Below are 17,019 nucleotides of genomic sequence, written 5' to 3' on the forward strand. Positions count from 1 at the left end.
AGCAGACTTAAAAATTTTTCCTCTGCATTTGGCTGTCCTATTTGAAAGTCCTTGTTTATCATTCTTAGAAGAACCGTCTTATTTTTCCTAAAAGTCTGTGAGAACGGATCATCCCAAGAAGAGCATGTCAGACTAATCTCTTTGCAATCTACGTTGTATAACGGATAATGGAAAGGTGTAATGCTACTTGGGCCGGACTCCTGGTGTTTCCCGTCCAATATTTAAAATTAAATAACCCACACAGGTAGAAATGTACAGATAACTACTGTGATTACTTTTTCTGGACCAGGAGTGGCCAGACTGTGTAGATTACTGTGATTACTTTTCTGTACCAGGAGTGGCCCGACCGTGCCCTGTGGTACAAGTGTCTCTCCTAAAAGACAGGGATGCTCCACCTTCAGTCATGTGGCAGTAAGAAAAGCAACTAATGTTGGAATGGGAGCAGGAATTTTCTCTGTGTAATTGGGAGTAGTGCCTAATTGCTAGAGGAAACAAAGAATATCCATTATGCATATCTAGGCTAGGAGTTAGAGAAGACCAAGAGGCTGTCGTAGGGACCACATGGCCTAAGGGCTGTAGAAGCAGTGATAGCTAATATCTATCTTAACATTTCCATTTCCTACCCTGTAAATACACTTCCGTTTTCTGTAGGAATTCAGCAAACTATTCCAAAGACCCACAGTCTGGTTTCTCTTAAGACTGAAAGAGGAGAGTGGCAAAGTTCTTGCATCTCAGTGGTTCTGAGTGAGGAAAGCTGGTGGATACATCAAATTAACACCAGGATAAATTTGTGGAATGTATAAATACTTGCAGTGTTTCTTAGAAATTACTTGGTGACAGAAAAACAGCAAGAAAATGAAAAATCGGCAATCTACTGAATGAGCCTAGCTATCAGGACTTGAGAAATAAAAGTGAATTTACTTTTTAGTCACAGGTTAATGAGGTCAAAAATTTCTGTTATATGATTTATAATGTTAAATTTTAATATGATTTTTGCTTGCCTCCTGTCCTGATCCTCTGAAAAATCTAGCAACATAAGAGAGGGTTGAAAATGGATCACCATAGACTATTCAGTAGTAGTGTTACTATGCTGAATTCAAAAAAATCAGTGATCCAAAGTCACTTAAAAGACTATCATCCAAGTTGTATGTTACAGCCAAATTACTCCCCAATTTTTTGGGATGCTCTTCTTGGGATGATCCGTTCTCACAGACTTTTAGGAAAAATAAGACGGTTCTTCTAAGAATGATAAACAAGGACTTTCAAATAGGACAGCCAAATGCAGAGGAAAAATTTTTAAGTCTGCTTAGACTTGGTTCTGCTTAAAATATTGGGGAGTAATTTTTGTTATTTTTTGTTGTTGTTTGTTTTAAGAGTTTTGCTCTGTTGCCCAGGCTGGAGTGCAGCGGTGTGATCTCGGCTCACTGCAAGCTCCGCCTCCCGGGTTCACGCCATTCTCCTGCCTCAGCCTCCTGAGTAGCTGGGACTACAGGCGCCCACCACCACGCCCGGCTAATTTTTTAGTATTTTCAGTAGAGACGGGGTTTCTCCGGGTTAGCCAGGATGGTCTCAATCTCCTGACCTCGTGATCTGCCCACCATGGCCGGCGATTGTTAGTTTTATGGAAACAAACAGAAATCTCACAAATGCAATAGGCTGTATATAGACTCCTATTGCTTTTTACCAGAATAAAGGTCTGTCTTAAACAATAAGGAAAAGCTCAACATACAGATCAAATTTTCAAATATACTCAAAGATTTAGTATTGGTGCACATTGTTTGCCATAAATTAAAAGAAGGAATAAGTTAGGTTAAACCATTCACTCACAGCATGCATTTGGTATTTTACGGCACCGGGAAGGATGAGTGGCAAGAAAAAGAGGAGTAGAAAAAGTACTGACTGTCCAGGATTTCACAGGTTAAGCACCTTACAGATATTAATACGTTTAATCCTGAGACCACTTCTATAAACTAAGCATTATTATTAAGCCCCATTTCATGTGTGAGTCACAGGAAAACCAGGAAACTAGCCCAATTACACAGTCAGTGAGTGCCAGAGCCAGGACATAAATTCCTGCTTTGTCTACAAGACCTTTCTTCAACTTCTAGATTCTGCCTCCCACTGAATTCCCCAAACGTGTGCCCCAAGGGCTGTCTGGTGGCCTTATGGAGTTCAATCGGCTGCATACCCTATTTAGGAGCAATTTAACGCTTGGATTTCAAATACAATGTACCTAATTTTCAACCTTTGCCTTGAACTCTTATCCAGCCACCAACGACATGATCTAAGGAGGGTCTTTCACTCTTCCATCACTTCCACTTAGCGTGTAAAAAACAAAAACAAAACAACATAAACTTTCCATTAAACCAACTCTCCCTCACTCGGTCTCTGCCAATGTTATCACTCAGCAACTGTTTCATTTATTCTTATCCCTTCTTAAACATCAGTTTTCCTCTTCCCTAAAACCCTGAAATACTCCTTGACATTATGATTCATTTAGGCATTTAAACACAGGAATCCATAACTTATGGTGTCATGATTTACAGAATAACTGGTCCTTAAAAATTGCATTAGAAATTCTAATTATCTTTCAAACACCACTCTCTGGAATTATGTTCTGCCCCTCCCCACTTCTTTCTCACCACTATAGACTCTTCCGCTGTCTGTATGTAACCTCCCTCCATCTTCAATTATACGGCCCCAAAAACTTAGGGTACATGAAGAAAGGAGTAATTTCAGAGACTTTTAAGTACCACATTTGTTTCTTGTGTCATGCAACAACGAAAATCTCAAAGTGTGCTCTATGCTTACTTCAACATAAGAAAGAGAAGGGAGAATCAACATAATTGTATGCCCTTCCACAAGGGTGAGAGATGCTCCATCGTGAAGAGCGACAGCTAGTGGTCAGTGGATGGAGTAGCACACTGCTCAATTCCTGGGGTCTTCACAGGCAAAGAGAGGGTAACACAGAAGTTGGTTCAGACCAGAGGAAGCTTTAGTTGTACTCTACCCTGTCTCTCCTTCTAAGCCGTTCCTGCAAGGCCGCTTATCACCAGTGGTAGGTACTAGGGATGCTCTGACACTGAAACTGTAGAGCCAATAAATGAGGCCAATACCCCACGTTGAATCTCTAATGAATTTTCCAAAAAGCAGAATTCATTCATGTAATCTAAAATATGTTTGTATTCCTTAAAGGTGGCAAGCACCAGGCTAAACACTAGACATAAAATTAAAGGGAGAAGAGACCTGCCACCCTTAAGGAGATACAACGGATAGATAGATAGATAGATAGATAGATCATATATAGAGATATATATTGACATATATATGTCAATCTAAATGTCAAGCAAAGAAATTGGTTGAATTGATTATCCCACCCACATATAAGTGACTACTACACAGCTATTCAAAATACTTTTAAGAGTATTTTAACATGGAACACACTGTTGATATAATGTTAGGTTTAAAAAAGAAAAGTTTATAGAAGAATATATGGTATACTATTTTGTAAAACAAAATGGATATCAAATGTGAATAGTAGTTATCTAGGGTGAGAACATGAATAATTTTTATATTATTTTTGCTTATCTGTATTTTTTTCAAATTACTAGAATGAATTTGTACTACCTTTATAATTAGAAAATGCATAAATGCACAAACATACATTTTTTAAAGAAATGATCAAACGTGATCACACATTGCAGTTGGGGCATCAGCATATGGTAAAAACAGCATTATCCTTCAAGCACAGGATGGGAAAATGGGATAGCCTGGACATCGAAAACCAAGAAAAAGTGAGGGAACTTGTTTCTCTCTTTTTAAGTATTGGACTGCAAAACTGGACACACTGTGTCACTGTTTCACACACTCCAACATACATAAAAGCTGCAAAGGAAAGCCGTGATTCTACTTCCTCTACTAAAAACTAAAGAAGTAAAAGTTGGTTAGAGAAGCACTTCTCTAGAAAGTAAACTTTCTAGATAAAAAATAATTGGAAAAACAGTAAACTGTCTAGACTCAAATCCTATGTCACTACACAGCTCTAGAACAAAGGTTTTCCATACTCTTGAAACTCAAAAACAAAAAGATGTTTCCTTGCTAAGATAAAGAGAACAAGAAATACAAAAGGTCAACATAACATGAAACAAGGTTTAACCCACATTGGTTATCAAATAAATGCAAAACAATATGTTTTTCTAATACCTAATAAAGATTTAAGACACACACATATGGCATAGTGCATCACAGCATAGAAAAGGTACACATGGCAGAAGGGGTTGAAGAACAGTATTATATGGTTGGCAGGAGTGTACATCACTAGAGGACGTATCAATACCCTCAAGAGTATTTATGATTCCTCAGAGCTTAAAACAGAAATACCATTTGACCCAGTAATTACATTATTTGGTATACACTCAAAGGAATATAAATCATTCTACCATAAAGACACATGCACGTGTATGTTCACGGCAGCACTGTTCATTTGCAAAGACATGGAATCAACCTAAATGCCCATCAGAGGCAGACTGGATAAAGAAAATGTGGTACATTCGCCATGGAGTACTATGCAGTCATAAAAAAAGAATGAGATTATGTTCTTTGCAGCAACATGGATATATCTGGAGGTCATTATCCTAAGTGAACTAACACAGGAACAGAAAACCAGATACTGCATGTTCTCACTTATAAGTGGGAGCCAAAGCAAGAGGACATATAAACATTAAGCGGGGAACCACGGACACCAGGGCCTACTTGAGAGTGGAGGGTATGGGGAGGGTGAAGATCAGGAAAACTTTCTATTGGGTACTATGCTTAGTACCTGAGTAATGAAATAACCTGTACACCAAATCCCTACGACACACAATTTACCTCTATAACAAACCTGTACATGTACCCCTGAACCTAAAATGAAAGTGAAAATAATTTAAAAAAAGAATATCTATGCCTTTGTAAGCTACACACTGTAAGAGTTAATATTTGCTATCTCACTTTCCACAGTTACTTCTTGGCCCACAAAAGAGGCACTTCTGCCTTCCCCAGAGTATTGGAAATAAGAGTCTTTACCCTTCCGTCCATTCTTCTCACTCTTTTCCAGGAAAGAGAAAACTTTTGCGCGTTTGGTGAGATCGGGGAGAAACTGAACACGTGAGTTGTAGCCTGTTGTTTCTATCCCCGTGGATCAGCCTGGCCACAGGCTGGACACATCCTGAGCTGCTGAGTAGGCACTAATGGGTCAGGACCTCGACCTGCTTTTACAGGCAGATGTGGAGTCCAAATCTCTCTGACACTACTATTGGGGTTCAACAAAGATGAGGCGGGAATTCTCAGCGGATGAGTCCTTTCTGTAGACCCAGACCTTCCCTCTGATGAGTTAGATGTGCCAAGATTTAGTTTTGGGAGAAAGGTGCTATGTTCCATTTTGATCATCTCCAATCTAGTATTCCAGCAATTGACTAAGAAGGTGGATAGCCATCTGTTTGACAAGTTTCTCTATTTTCTCAGTTGTCTGGAACTCAGAATGAAGGAGGGAGTTCAAAGGAAGAAAATGAAAGAAGAGTTATTACTGATATCCTCCCCCAAGCCCACAGCTCATAAAAAAATCTAAATATCAAACGACATTGAGTAGACTGATAAGTATGGTATAGACCTGTAATGTAATTTAAAATCACGTTTAGGAGAATCTTTTGTAAAATGGCATATCCATTAGTATTTTTAAATACAGACAGGCTTAAAAAAAAAGAAACGAAAATGATTCACTATTCCCCACCTAGTTACACCCTTACTTATATTTAAATAAAGTCAATATGGACACATCATTAGAAACAGCACAGAAATGCAAAAAGCTAAAACGGGAAAGCCTCTTTCCTGCTGCTTCAGAAGTTTCTCTCCTCAAGTTATCATTACTAACAGCTGTTTGTAAATCCTTTTGGAAAAAATATATGTTCCAAATATTTCAATATATGTACCTCTTTCCATATTTAGAATAATTATTTAGTCCCATAGAAAGGAAACAAACAACACATATTAATGTTTGTGTGATAACTTTTGTTTAAAAAATGCACACGCATAGAATGGAAGACATTATATTGGGGTTACAGATTTATAAGAGTTTTTTTACTCTATGGAGATTTTACATTTTCAAAGTCTCGTGCTATCATCAGAAAACTGCATAATCTGAACATATATATATATATATCTCACCAGTTTTTAATTATAAAAGAAACACATTTTAAATAAAAATTTAAATAATATAAACACATGTAAAGTAAAAAGCTAGTCTTCCCAGCTATCAAATTCCCTAAAGGTAACTGCAGTTAACTGAAAAATCACAGAATTATAAATGTGCGAAGGAAATGTTCTTATCAAGGCTAACAGACTGCTAGGTGGCCATTCCTGCAGACTGGGAAGTGTAGCTCTGGCAAAGACCAGAGACGGGACCTTCGAAGGAGGAGGGGTTGGGCTAGGAGCTTTATGCTAAATAGGTTGGCTAAATATAGCTATTCAACAGGTTATAGGAGGAGTTATGAATATTCATGAAGGTAGTTCTGATGCATGCATACTGAACAAATTTGCATGTAACATATGACCTATGTTCACTTTGGGGTGGAGGCTTAACATTAAGTGTATTACAATTGGACCCAGTGGGTCAAAAGGTGAAGCGGGGACAGGAAGGAAAGCACTCAAGTACATCGCTTCTGTAAGCCAGCCAGAGCCAGTGCATGGTCAGTGGTCTCTTATCAGGAGAAAGTTACTGATGTCAATCTCTTGTCCAATCAAAGCTACAGTTACCACTTGTGGAAGAGAAGTTGGGGGTCAGTTAGAATTTGGTGGAGTTGTAATTCCTCAACATTGCTTATCTCAAAGCCAGTGCCTGTTTAGCTGCTAGAGAAAAACAAATACCTTGTGGCAGTTAGAACACAGTTTATTCTTTTTTTGTTTTGTTTTGTTTTGTTTGTTTGTTTCGTTTTGTTTTGAGATGAAGTCTCCCTCTGTTGCCCGGGCTGGAGTGCAGTGGCACGATCTTGGCTCACCGCAACCCCCACCTCCCGTGTTCAAGTGATTCTCCTGCCTCAACCTCCAGAGTAGCTGGGATTACAGGCATGCAACACTGCAACCAGCTAATTTTTTACATTTTTAGTAGAAATGGGGTTTCACCGTGCTGGTCCTGAACTCTCAACCTCAGGTAATCTGCCTGCCTCAGTCTCCCATAGTGCTTGGATTACAGGCGTGAGCCACCGTGCCCGGCCAACATAGTTTATTCTTTCAGTGTAGGGGTGCATAACTTAACCCCTGCCTGGGATGACCTCAGATTCTATTTACAATTTGCTAATTTATGGCCACAAAGCATCTGTTCTGTCAGCCTTATGATTTCCATTTTAACATTAATGCTGGTCAGTTGTGTCCAAACTGTAAAACAGAGGGGATATAACAGCGCAAATCTGACCTCCCATCTAGTCACGGCCATGAACTCAGTGTTTAAAGCTTTTAAGGCTTTTCTGGGGTAAGCCTCTTGGTTGAGACAGGGTTCATTCAATCAGTTAAGGGGCTTAGCATTTAGTTGTAGTTTATACTGCCATTAGCAATTTTTAATGCATTTGACCAAATACACACACACACACACACACACACACACAGACATTTTAAATAGACATAAACATATTTAAAATTTATACATTTTTTCAGGATAAAATAATGTACATAGACCTAAATCTTCACCTGGGGAAGTCCCGGTTTCCTAATTTGTCTTACGTAACTGTAAGGAGGAATGCTATCTTACTTTATTTCACGATAAGGTTTGCAAGCCCAAAGGTCAAAGGTAATGACTGATGTTCTCCATATTCCATACCGTGACAGTTTTAGAAAATGCAACCCCAACTTTTCACTCTCCTTTTCACCACTTTCAGGTAATCCCCAGGCTGCTTGTGAACAGAAGACTGTCACCAGGCTGAAAGGGCTGTTACTGCCCAGAATTCCTGATCTCAATTAATCTTCTGGCCTCAGCCCTTGAGGAACTGGAACCACAGGCACGTCTACTATTCTAGTCAATGACTTATTTGCAGAATGGTGGAAATAGTTGGGGTAAAAGGATCATCATCATCATTTTGAGAATGGCTTCATAATGACTGTAACTCTGCTATCCACCCACAAGTTCCTTAGGGCCAAGGTCAGATGCTGAATCAACATGGCGATTCACTGGTTCTCAAGTTTCTTCAAGTTAAGCAAATAATTAGTGCCTTAGAAAAATGATCCAGCTAGCAACAACCCCTCTCCCCTCAAAAAAAGAGATTCATTTTGTGTCACTAAGTTTTATTTAAAGACCATGCAATCGCATCCCAGCTGGCTTCATTGAAGTAACAACGTGGGCAATCAGTGACACCAACTGCAATGCTATCGTTTCTATAAACAGTAATGAGTGGAGGGGGTAGGTCGGTACTAGAAGCTTATGTATAAACAAGAAAGATCATTTCAGAAAGAGAGATTGTCTCAAAAAGAGTCACACTATCTTTCTGATTGGCACCCTATGAAATGCAAATGCCCCACATTTAATGGCATCAGAAGAAATGTTCAAACATGACATTCGTAATATTGTGCAGTGAAAATTACATGGCATAAAGATAACAATTGCATACACTAAACTAGACAAAGAAAAATAATTCCATTGTTTTAAGACACTCCATAGAAATTGAGAGAACAGATCTATAAGTACTCACTGGATATCCCTTTATAGCTCTGGTACCACGGAATAGAACTTGCACCTTTCTAAGAAGCTGATTTCTAATATATCTGGATGTAAATAAACGGATTTACGTTGAAACAAGAACAGAGAAAAGATATCACGTTGGTAACTTTGCAGGATACCTGAATATGGACAAAGCTAAGTAGACTTGAATTCAGTTGTAGGGTAACTGCCTTTTGTTAAAAATTGCTTCTTTTTATATCTTTATCTTAGTTTTATTCAAACACATTTTTCCAGTAAAATATACAGAGATACTACTCATTTCCATTAAAGCTCTCATCTGTCATACCCCAGCACTTCCTTGTGAACTCCTAAATGCTTTTCAAGCTCAGGGAGAGTATCACGAATCTTAGACTGAATTAATTATTCCTTCCTTGAGGTGATTCTTACCATTAAACACTAAGTCAAATAAGGGTTGTTGAACTGAAACAAACTGAGACTCCTAATTACTTCATTTTGGCACTTTGGCCTTGTTTGATACTTTTAGCTTATAGGTATAGATCTCCCTGCTGAGTCTCTATTGCCTAAAGCAGAAGCTAGATACAATCAATCCTGAAGGATTTTTTTTTTTTTTTTTTTTGTAAAATTGGAAAATGGCAATCTCTGAAGCAAGAGACATATTTCTCTAACTTTCTACTCTTGGATGGAGAGGGAAAGAAAGAAGGGAGGGCTGGCAATTTGGACGGTGACTTGGCATGGTGCAAGTATCCTAGGCTTCAGAAAAAGTCTGCATTCCCTTCTCTCTTCTTCTGTACTTAACACAGAGCCAGGCAAATGGATTGCTGGCCCATGACCCAGATGGGAGCATGGAGCCTATCCTTTCACCATAAACGACTTCACTGATACTCTTCCCAATGCACACAACTCTTTGTTTATAAGTTGAGAGAAGAAAAGGAGCATTTATTTGCAGTTTCCATTGCCTGGTCGAACTGCAGCAGTGATGAAAGCTACCACATTGTCACTGCTTTCCAGGCAATGGAGAAAACGTGATTGTGAGCGGCAAAAGGTAATTTCCACATTTTATAGTAAGTAGAAAGGAACGACTGAGTTTTTCAGAGTCTTGCAATTAAATTACAGTCTTACAATTAAATTACAATTAAATTGTTACAATTAAATTACTTTGAAAGAATAATCTCAAAGTTCTTGAAAAACATCAGCGGGGATTAATTACGCCTTTGGAAAAGAGATCAATATCATTGAAGGACTAATGCACCAAGTAGCCTCAGGACACACACTAAATAGAACCGTAATAATAAAACCTCATAATTTGGTATGCTAAGCTAATTATCAAAAGACTACAAACAGAAATCAATACATCTATTTATTAGATACTACACGTGATATCATAGAGAAATTAGAGCATTTTAACTAAAAAGAGTCTGCAACACAGATCAGTAACTCGCCATTAAATCTTATTATTTAAGCTGCCCTGCCTTATTATATCAACTAAGGCAAGCTAGATAATACACTAACTTAAACATTGAAGTTACTCACAAAAAGAGGTTTTAACTTTTCATTTGCATTAAATGTCCATCACGGGTCATATGGCGGGGCTCTTCATCACAGATACTCAGGCACACAGGCTAAGGGTACACACTGCCTTGAACATCAGCAGCAGCAAAGAACCTGAGTGAGTTGTGCTCAGGCTATGAAAGCTTCCAGTATGTCACTTCTGCTCACACTCATTTGCCTGAGTCATACGGCCACAACTAACTTCCAATGAATGGGATAATGCCATCCAACAATATGCCCAGCAGGAGGATCCAAAATACTGGGTGAAAAGTGCTAATGACAACTCAACAATGAGAAATGAACAGCCTGATTTAAAACTGGTCAAAAGACATTAAGAGACACCTCGCCAGAGAAAATACACAGATGGTAAGCAGGGACATGAAAAGATATTCTATATCATATGCCTTAAGGGAATTGCAAATTGTGTCAATAATGAGAACTTACTCCACACCTATTAGAATGCCCAAAATCCAAAACATTGACAACACTGACAAGTATGTGGAGCACCAGGAACCTGCATTCATTGCTGCTGGGACAGCCAAATGGTACAGCAACTTTGAAAGACAGTTTGACACTGTCTTACCAAACTAAACACTGTTACTATACAATCCAACAGCTGTGCTCCTTGATATTTACCCAAACAGGCTGAAAACTTATGTTCACAGAAAAACATGCACATGGATGTTTATAGCAACATTATTCTTCATAATTTCCAAGTCTTGCAGCAGCCGAGATGTTCTATAATAGGTGAATGGATAAATAAATTGTGGCACATCCAAGCAATGGAATATTATGCAGTGCTAAAAAGAAATAAGCTATTACACCAATGAGAAGACCTGGAGGAAACTTACATTCATATTACTAAGTGAAAGAAGTCAATATAAAAAGGCTATACACTATCTTATTCCAACTATATGGCATACTAGAAATTGCTAAACTATAGTGATAGTAAAAAGACCACAGGTTTTCAGGGGTTAGGAAAGACAGAGTTTGGGGTATGTGTTTTCTTATAGGATCGTTGAGCTATTTTTGCCTAGAGTGTTTCAATTCCATATCAAAGCCACTTGATGTGATTGTTTAGCTCAGTCTGTAGGTATCTGATAATCCTTCAGGCTACCAGGCTGAGAAGCCCCTGAGTAAATAACACAGAAGAGTCATGACTATACACAGAAGGAGGTTGATTTTCTGGGATAGCCCACGTGATAACACAGGGAAGCAAGGAAGCAATTGTGTGTACACACACACACACACACACCTGCTACTAACACTACTAATACTACTACTACTACTACTACTACTACTACTACTACTACTACTACTGTAGGGACCTACTGCCAAAAATGCTGCCCTTCTGTTTCACGTTGAGGCCGAACCCAGCTTTCTCAGGAGCCTGGTTGTTGAGACAGGAATTCCTCTCCTACAGCATTATAATGGTCTTTCCTGCTGAAGTGATGAGAAACCTGCAATCTTAGCAACACTCTGATGGACTGCTTCCACTTTTCCCCTGACTGACTACATTTTGAGAGGAATGGGAACAGGCATTAGCTATTGTTTCAATCACTACTCTCCTGTGAGTCTTTTTCTTTGTAAAGGTTCTATCTCTAGAGAAAGATGTACTTGCTTTACTTTGCCTTTGAACTAAATACTTAATATTTTATCAGATTCATACAAGTGCCACTTAACCTGAGCAATATTGTTTAGCATCTTAAACTTCATATCTTTCATTTAATGGATGGGCTCTACATGCTTAAAACAATTTCATTTTGAGAAATGGAGAAATAAAAAGGATCATATGGGACCCAGAATTTAGCCTTGAACAATCCATTCAGCCTTGTCTAAGATTGTCTTCCATTTCATAGCTTATGCCCATCCTACTGCAGTACAAAGGACTTAGAAACTAATATGACAGATAAACTAGACAAGACATTCGTATCTGATAACATAAAGGAAAGACAGGAGCAATAACATATTTTAATGATACTAAAAAGCTCAAAATAAATGATTAGTTTGTATTTTCTTAGTACCATTCATTTAATAAAACAAATAAAATATCAAAATGCTTATAATTCCAACTATTCAGCAATCTGTTAGGAGAATCTTTTAATCTATTGTAACAAATTATGTCATTTCCCTTCTGTGGGCCTCACCTCCCTCAACTGTAAAAGAATGGAGAAGCAGCAGCTGGCATAAAACTTCTCCTTAAGTTCTCCTTAAGTTAGTTTTAAAAATTAGAGTTGTTCATTTGAGCTCTATTTTTATATATTTGCTCCATGAAAAAAAAATTTTTATATCATTACCTCAATGTGCATATGCACACTGGGCATGGCAATATTACATGAAAAATTGCTGTGAGGTCATGCTAATGGCACAGGCCATATGAAAAAAAATCTCTTTAAAATAGAACACAATAATAAAAAGACCTAAAATATACTAAGCATATGGTATATAATAGGCTATAATAGGTATATATATAATATATAGGAATATATATAATAGGTATATAATATAAAGTTCTTAGAACAGTGCCTGGCATATACTATGAGAACTCGACTAAATCTTTAGCTGCTATTAATTCATTTAATGTTTACTACAATCTATTAGGTAGGTACCATTATTATAGTAATTTACATTTATGCACTAATTCGGAAGCAGCAAGGCCATGTTAGTTACACAAGATCATAAGTTTAAAAGAGTCATAATTTTCTAAAAGGTAATTTGTTCCAAGAAACAGTCTCCTGATACATAACCATATATTACCTCTGTCTGTGGAAAGGGTGGGAAGGAAACTTCACTACTTGGAACTAAATACCATTTTACAAGAATTCCTCTACCCCACTAAGTAAAAATGCATATATAAATAAAACACAAGTTTCCATAGAATCACTGTTAAACCTAAGGTATAGTCAAATATGTATTAAAAAAAAAAACAGGCTATATCTATCATTTCCACTGTTGTAAGATAAAAATAATGAGTTTCAAAGATGGGTAGTGACTTATTGAGACTGTTACAACTAAATCGGTCCCATACTTGCAACAAACTATGCTGTCCAATCACATAAGTTAACCCTTCTATTTGGCTCTATCGCTATTTGGGAAACTGACTCTGCAGGTAAATTGAATATCTTTCCTAATTTGACATGAGAGACTGCCCTGTCTTCATTACATACCCTACACAGTTTTAAAATGTTCACTCCTAAGAGACATATATCCAAGTTATCATCTATTCCTATTATATTTACTGTGGACCAGGAAAAATGAAATGATAACACATATCTCTACTGGCTTCTTGAAATATGTATATCAAAACATGAAACTTTAAGATAAAGACACTTCGTTTAGAATACAGTGGTATGATGCCTTTCAGTATTTACAAATATAATGCAAAAAAGAACGTATAAATAATCTTCTGAACTACATGGAAGTAAAAATGAGATCTTCTTGCTGATTTCATTTCGAAAGTGTGTTCTGCAATTTCATAAATTAGTTCTTCTTAAGTAGTTTTCTATTTAATTCTAATTAGTTCTTTTTAAGTAGTTTTATATTCATTTATACTGATGAGTAACCACAAAGTCAAAGATCTAAAAGAATGAATGAAACCTACATATATTCTAATCTTTCCAAATATAATTTCCATAGCTCGAGAACAGAGTGAAAATAGGTGCCATAACCAAATGAATCAGACTCTCCAAAATAACATATGGAGTTTTAAACACGAAATCTTGTATAATGTTAAATTTTTGAAAAGTAAAGTTATTTGGAATTCATGGACCAAAAACGTGTATTTCTTGGCAAAAAGGCACTTGTTTAGATGTATTAGGGGGTCATTGTTCTCACCCCACACCCTACTCCCAGTTTGTAAAAGGAAAATCAAAAGACACAGAAACTGAATTCGCACTTGCAAGACTAATAGACACATCACTTTAAAGATAACTTATACAAACCTTTTAAAGAACCTTAAACAATTAGAGAGACAATGGAGGAAACGTGGTGAAACAGCACACCATTTTGCAAGACTTCAGCAGAAAAGAATCACACTTATTTGATATTAGTTTGGTGGGTTTTTTTTTTTTCCATTAAGTTTTTAATGGCCTTTCTCAACATCTCAGTTCACTCAAAGGGTCTGATTTTCCTTCTTTTCCTCCCTGGAGTCTTTTCCGGGGGACCGGGTTGAAGCCCAAGGCTAACTGGGACCCTCATGCTTCAGCGTCAAGGACAGAAATCGCTAAATCTCCAGGGGAAACGTAGCTCTAACCACCGCCAGATGTCTACTTTGCAGACAAAGCAAGAAAAAGAAAAGATACCTGCCTTGCCAGCCATCTGTTTAAAAGTCCCCTCTCCTGTGGAACGCACGAGCAACTTTTTAGAGACACTGAACAACTCCAAGTCGCGCGCCGCCCTCACAAATCGCAAGGAGAGGGCCGCGAGAAGGTGGGAACGCAGGTCACAGCCAGCACCGCTCGGAGAGACCCGCAGGTTTCAGCCCAGGCGCGCCCGGCGAAAGCGAACGCGCTCTCCCTACAAAGCGTCGATGACTTCAGGGATTTAAAAGAAAAAAAAAATACCCACAGACAGAACCAGCGGAGGGGCGCCAGTCGGGAAACGCCTTCCCTCCGACACCAGCAGCGCTGAATCAAGCAGAGGAGGGCGGCGGAGAGGGCCCCGGGAGAAGGGAAGCGGGCATTCTGCAGTGTTTTGGGGCTGGGGAAAGAACATTTTCTCACCACTTGGGCTGTCGCTGGACCTCAGGCTCCTTCCACAGAGACACTGCAGCATATGCACTCCTTTCTTCAGAGAAAGCTCAAGAATCTTCATGGAGAAGCGCGTGTGTGGGGTTGGTCAACTCCCCGCCCACCTGCGCTAGTCGTCCAACCAACAGGCGGCCTGTGTTCGGCAGCCGGGTCCTGGGTCCATCGCGCGCGCCCAGGTGGAGGGGAGTTCGCACATGGAGCGGGAGGGAGCCCGGGCGCCGGCAGGGGGCGAGCCGGGACGAGGAAGTGCTGCTCCGCCCGGGGCAGCCCTCAGAGAGCCAGAGGCGCCGCCACCCCTCGGTGGGCTCGAACACGGCGCCTTGAGACCTTCCGGAGGCGGCGGCTGGTCTGAGGACGACGCGGAGGACGTCACTGCGGGTCGGTGCTTCCTTACAGGTGCCTTCTGGACCGGGGGTCGTGGCACCTCCCCTGCTCCTGCCCTCGGCGCCGGACCCTGTGCCCTGGGAGCCTGCCTCGGTGTCCCAGCCGTCCCGGGCTTGGGGCGCTGAGCGGGCTGCGCGGCTTCGAGCCCGGAAGGCAGCGGTCCTGCGGGCTCCGCGCGGCCCAGGGCGACTCCGGCGTGGGAATCCGGCGGAAGGGAAGCACCCGCAGGGAGGGCTGGACCCCGGAGGCTGCAGAGCGTCAGAAGCGACTCTAGGGAACTAGGGGGTGGGGTAGGGAGGCGGGGACGTGGAATAAAGAAAGCTCTTGGGTGCTGGCTATGAAAAGTCAGGTGTGCGTAGGCGTGGACAGAGTGCCGATGTGGGAGTCTGGACACCTGGGTTTTCTGGTCGGGGCTCTGTGTCCTTGGGTAAGTCACTCACCACCCTGGGCGTCTCCCCGTCAATCTGGGTGGCGGAGAGGGTGTGACATAGAGGATTGGCAGCGGCGTGCTTATTTGTCCCCGTGCCTTTCAGGCTCTTGGAAAAGCTTAGCATAGGTGCAGTGGGAAGTGGGGCTAGAAGGGACAGAGGGAGAGGAGGAAGGTGAGGCGGGAAATCTGAAGACTAAAGAGCGCTTCGCTTTGGCGCCGGTATTCTGGCAGGCTCTGCCTCTGCCAGCCCGCCAAGATGACCAAACAGCTTCTCCATGAGTTTAAAGATCTCGATTTTTTTTTTTCCCAGCAGCCCCCTTGACTCTTTTTTTGTTGTTTCTTTTTCTTTTCCTGATTCCAACAATGCCCTTTTGGAAGTGCAGTGAGGAAGCATGGGAAGAATGCTGTCGAAGTGACAGGAAGTCACCCTATGTGGAATCTCAGGGCAAGAGGGGACCTTAGGGGACGCTTAGCAATACAGCAAGTGGTTAACAGCACAGACACTAGAGACAAGCAGCCTGAGTTCAAATTCCTACTAGGTGTGTGACCTTGAACAAATTACTTAACCTCTCTGTCCCTCAATTTTCTCATCTTTAAAAGAAAGTCAAAGATAGCATCTGTCTCATACACCCCCTGAGAGTTAAGAAAACACTTGTTATAAAGTAAGTGCTAAAATAGTGTTTGCAACTATTATTATTTAGACCCCACCTCTAGGGTTGTGCATCATTTTCACTTTCCAGTGAATGCTAGTGTTCATACCAGTGAATTTCTGCTGGAATAGTCCAGGTGGCAGAGAACTCAGAAACTCCCCAGGTAATTCATTGCACGAAAACTGTTAGGTTTTCCCTGAGGTTGAGCCAACAACTGACTTCACCTTTGTTCCACCCATTGTCTCAGGGCTGCCTAGCACTAACTGGTTAGCTCTTCCCTGCAAGGGAGTAAAAATGCTTTGCATCGCACCTTTCCTCTTTCTCTTATATAGGCTAAACATTCGCGGTTCCACTGATGTTCCCTAACACTTGAAATGACGTTTGAGGTTGCCTGGAAGAAGTCTCTTCCTGTTTCCTCTCAGAGGTGATGGAAGAAAAACCAGAACATCTGGAGGGTCGCTGGAGCTTACAGCCACCACTGGGTTCACACCCTCTTAGCTCCTCTCAAAGCTCAAGCTCCAGGAAAGGTCATTTGGGGTGATTCCAAGATTCGAGAAG

At 40.2% G+C, this 17,019-nt stretch overlaps 2 protein-coding genes across 4 annotated transcripts in view; one reads left to right on the forward strand and one right to left on the reverse strand.

The window, feature by feature from the left end:
* Positions 1-17,019, reverse strand: part of FGF12 (fibroblast growth factor 12) — a 595,999-nt gene that overhangs the window by 357,757 nt on the left and 221,223 nt on the right. Inside the window, exon 1 of one of the 3 annotated variants that reach the window (XM_023214751.3) lies at positions 14,971-15,210. The exons of the other annotated variants lie outside the window; for them this stretch is intronic. Within the exon in view, the coding sequence (XP_023070519.1) occupies positions 14,971-15,061 (91 nt within the window). The 5' untranslated portion in view covers positions 15,062-15,210. Of the gene's footprint in view, positions 1-14,970; positions 15,211-17,019 lie in introns of those variants that run through there. 3 annotated transcript variants of the gene reach the window in all.
* On the forward strand, positions 15,148-16,888 carry LOC116418725 (translation initiation factor IF-2-like). Its single transcript, XM_031935278.1, has 2 exons — positions 15,148-15,808; positions 16,794-16,888. The coding sequence occupies exon 1, from the start codon at positions 15,192-15,194 to the stop codon at positions 15,504-15,506; it is 315 nt and encodes a 104-aa protein (XP_031791138.1). The 5' UTR covers positions 15,148-15,191; the 3' UTR covers positions 15,507-15,808; positions 16,794-16,888.

This window comes from Piliocolobus tephrosceles, chromosome 2, assembly GCF_002776525.5.
Source record: "Piliocolobus tephrosceles isolate RC106 chromosome 2, ASM277652v3, whole genome shotgun sequence".
Lineage (NCBI taxonomy): Eukaryota > Metazoa > Chordata > Mammalia > Primates > Cercopithecidae > Piliocolobus > Piliocolobus tephrosceles.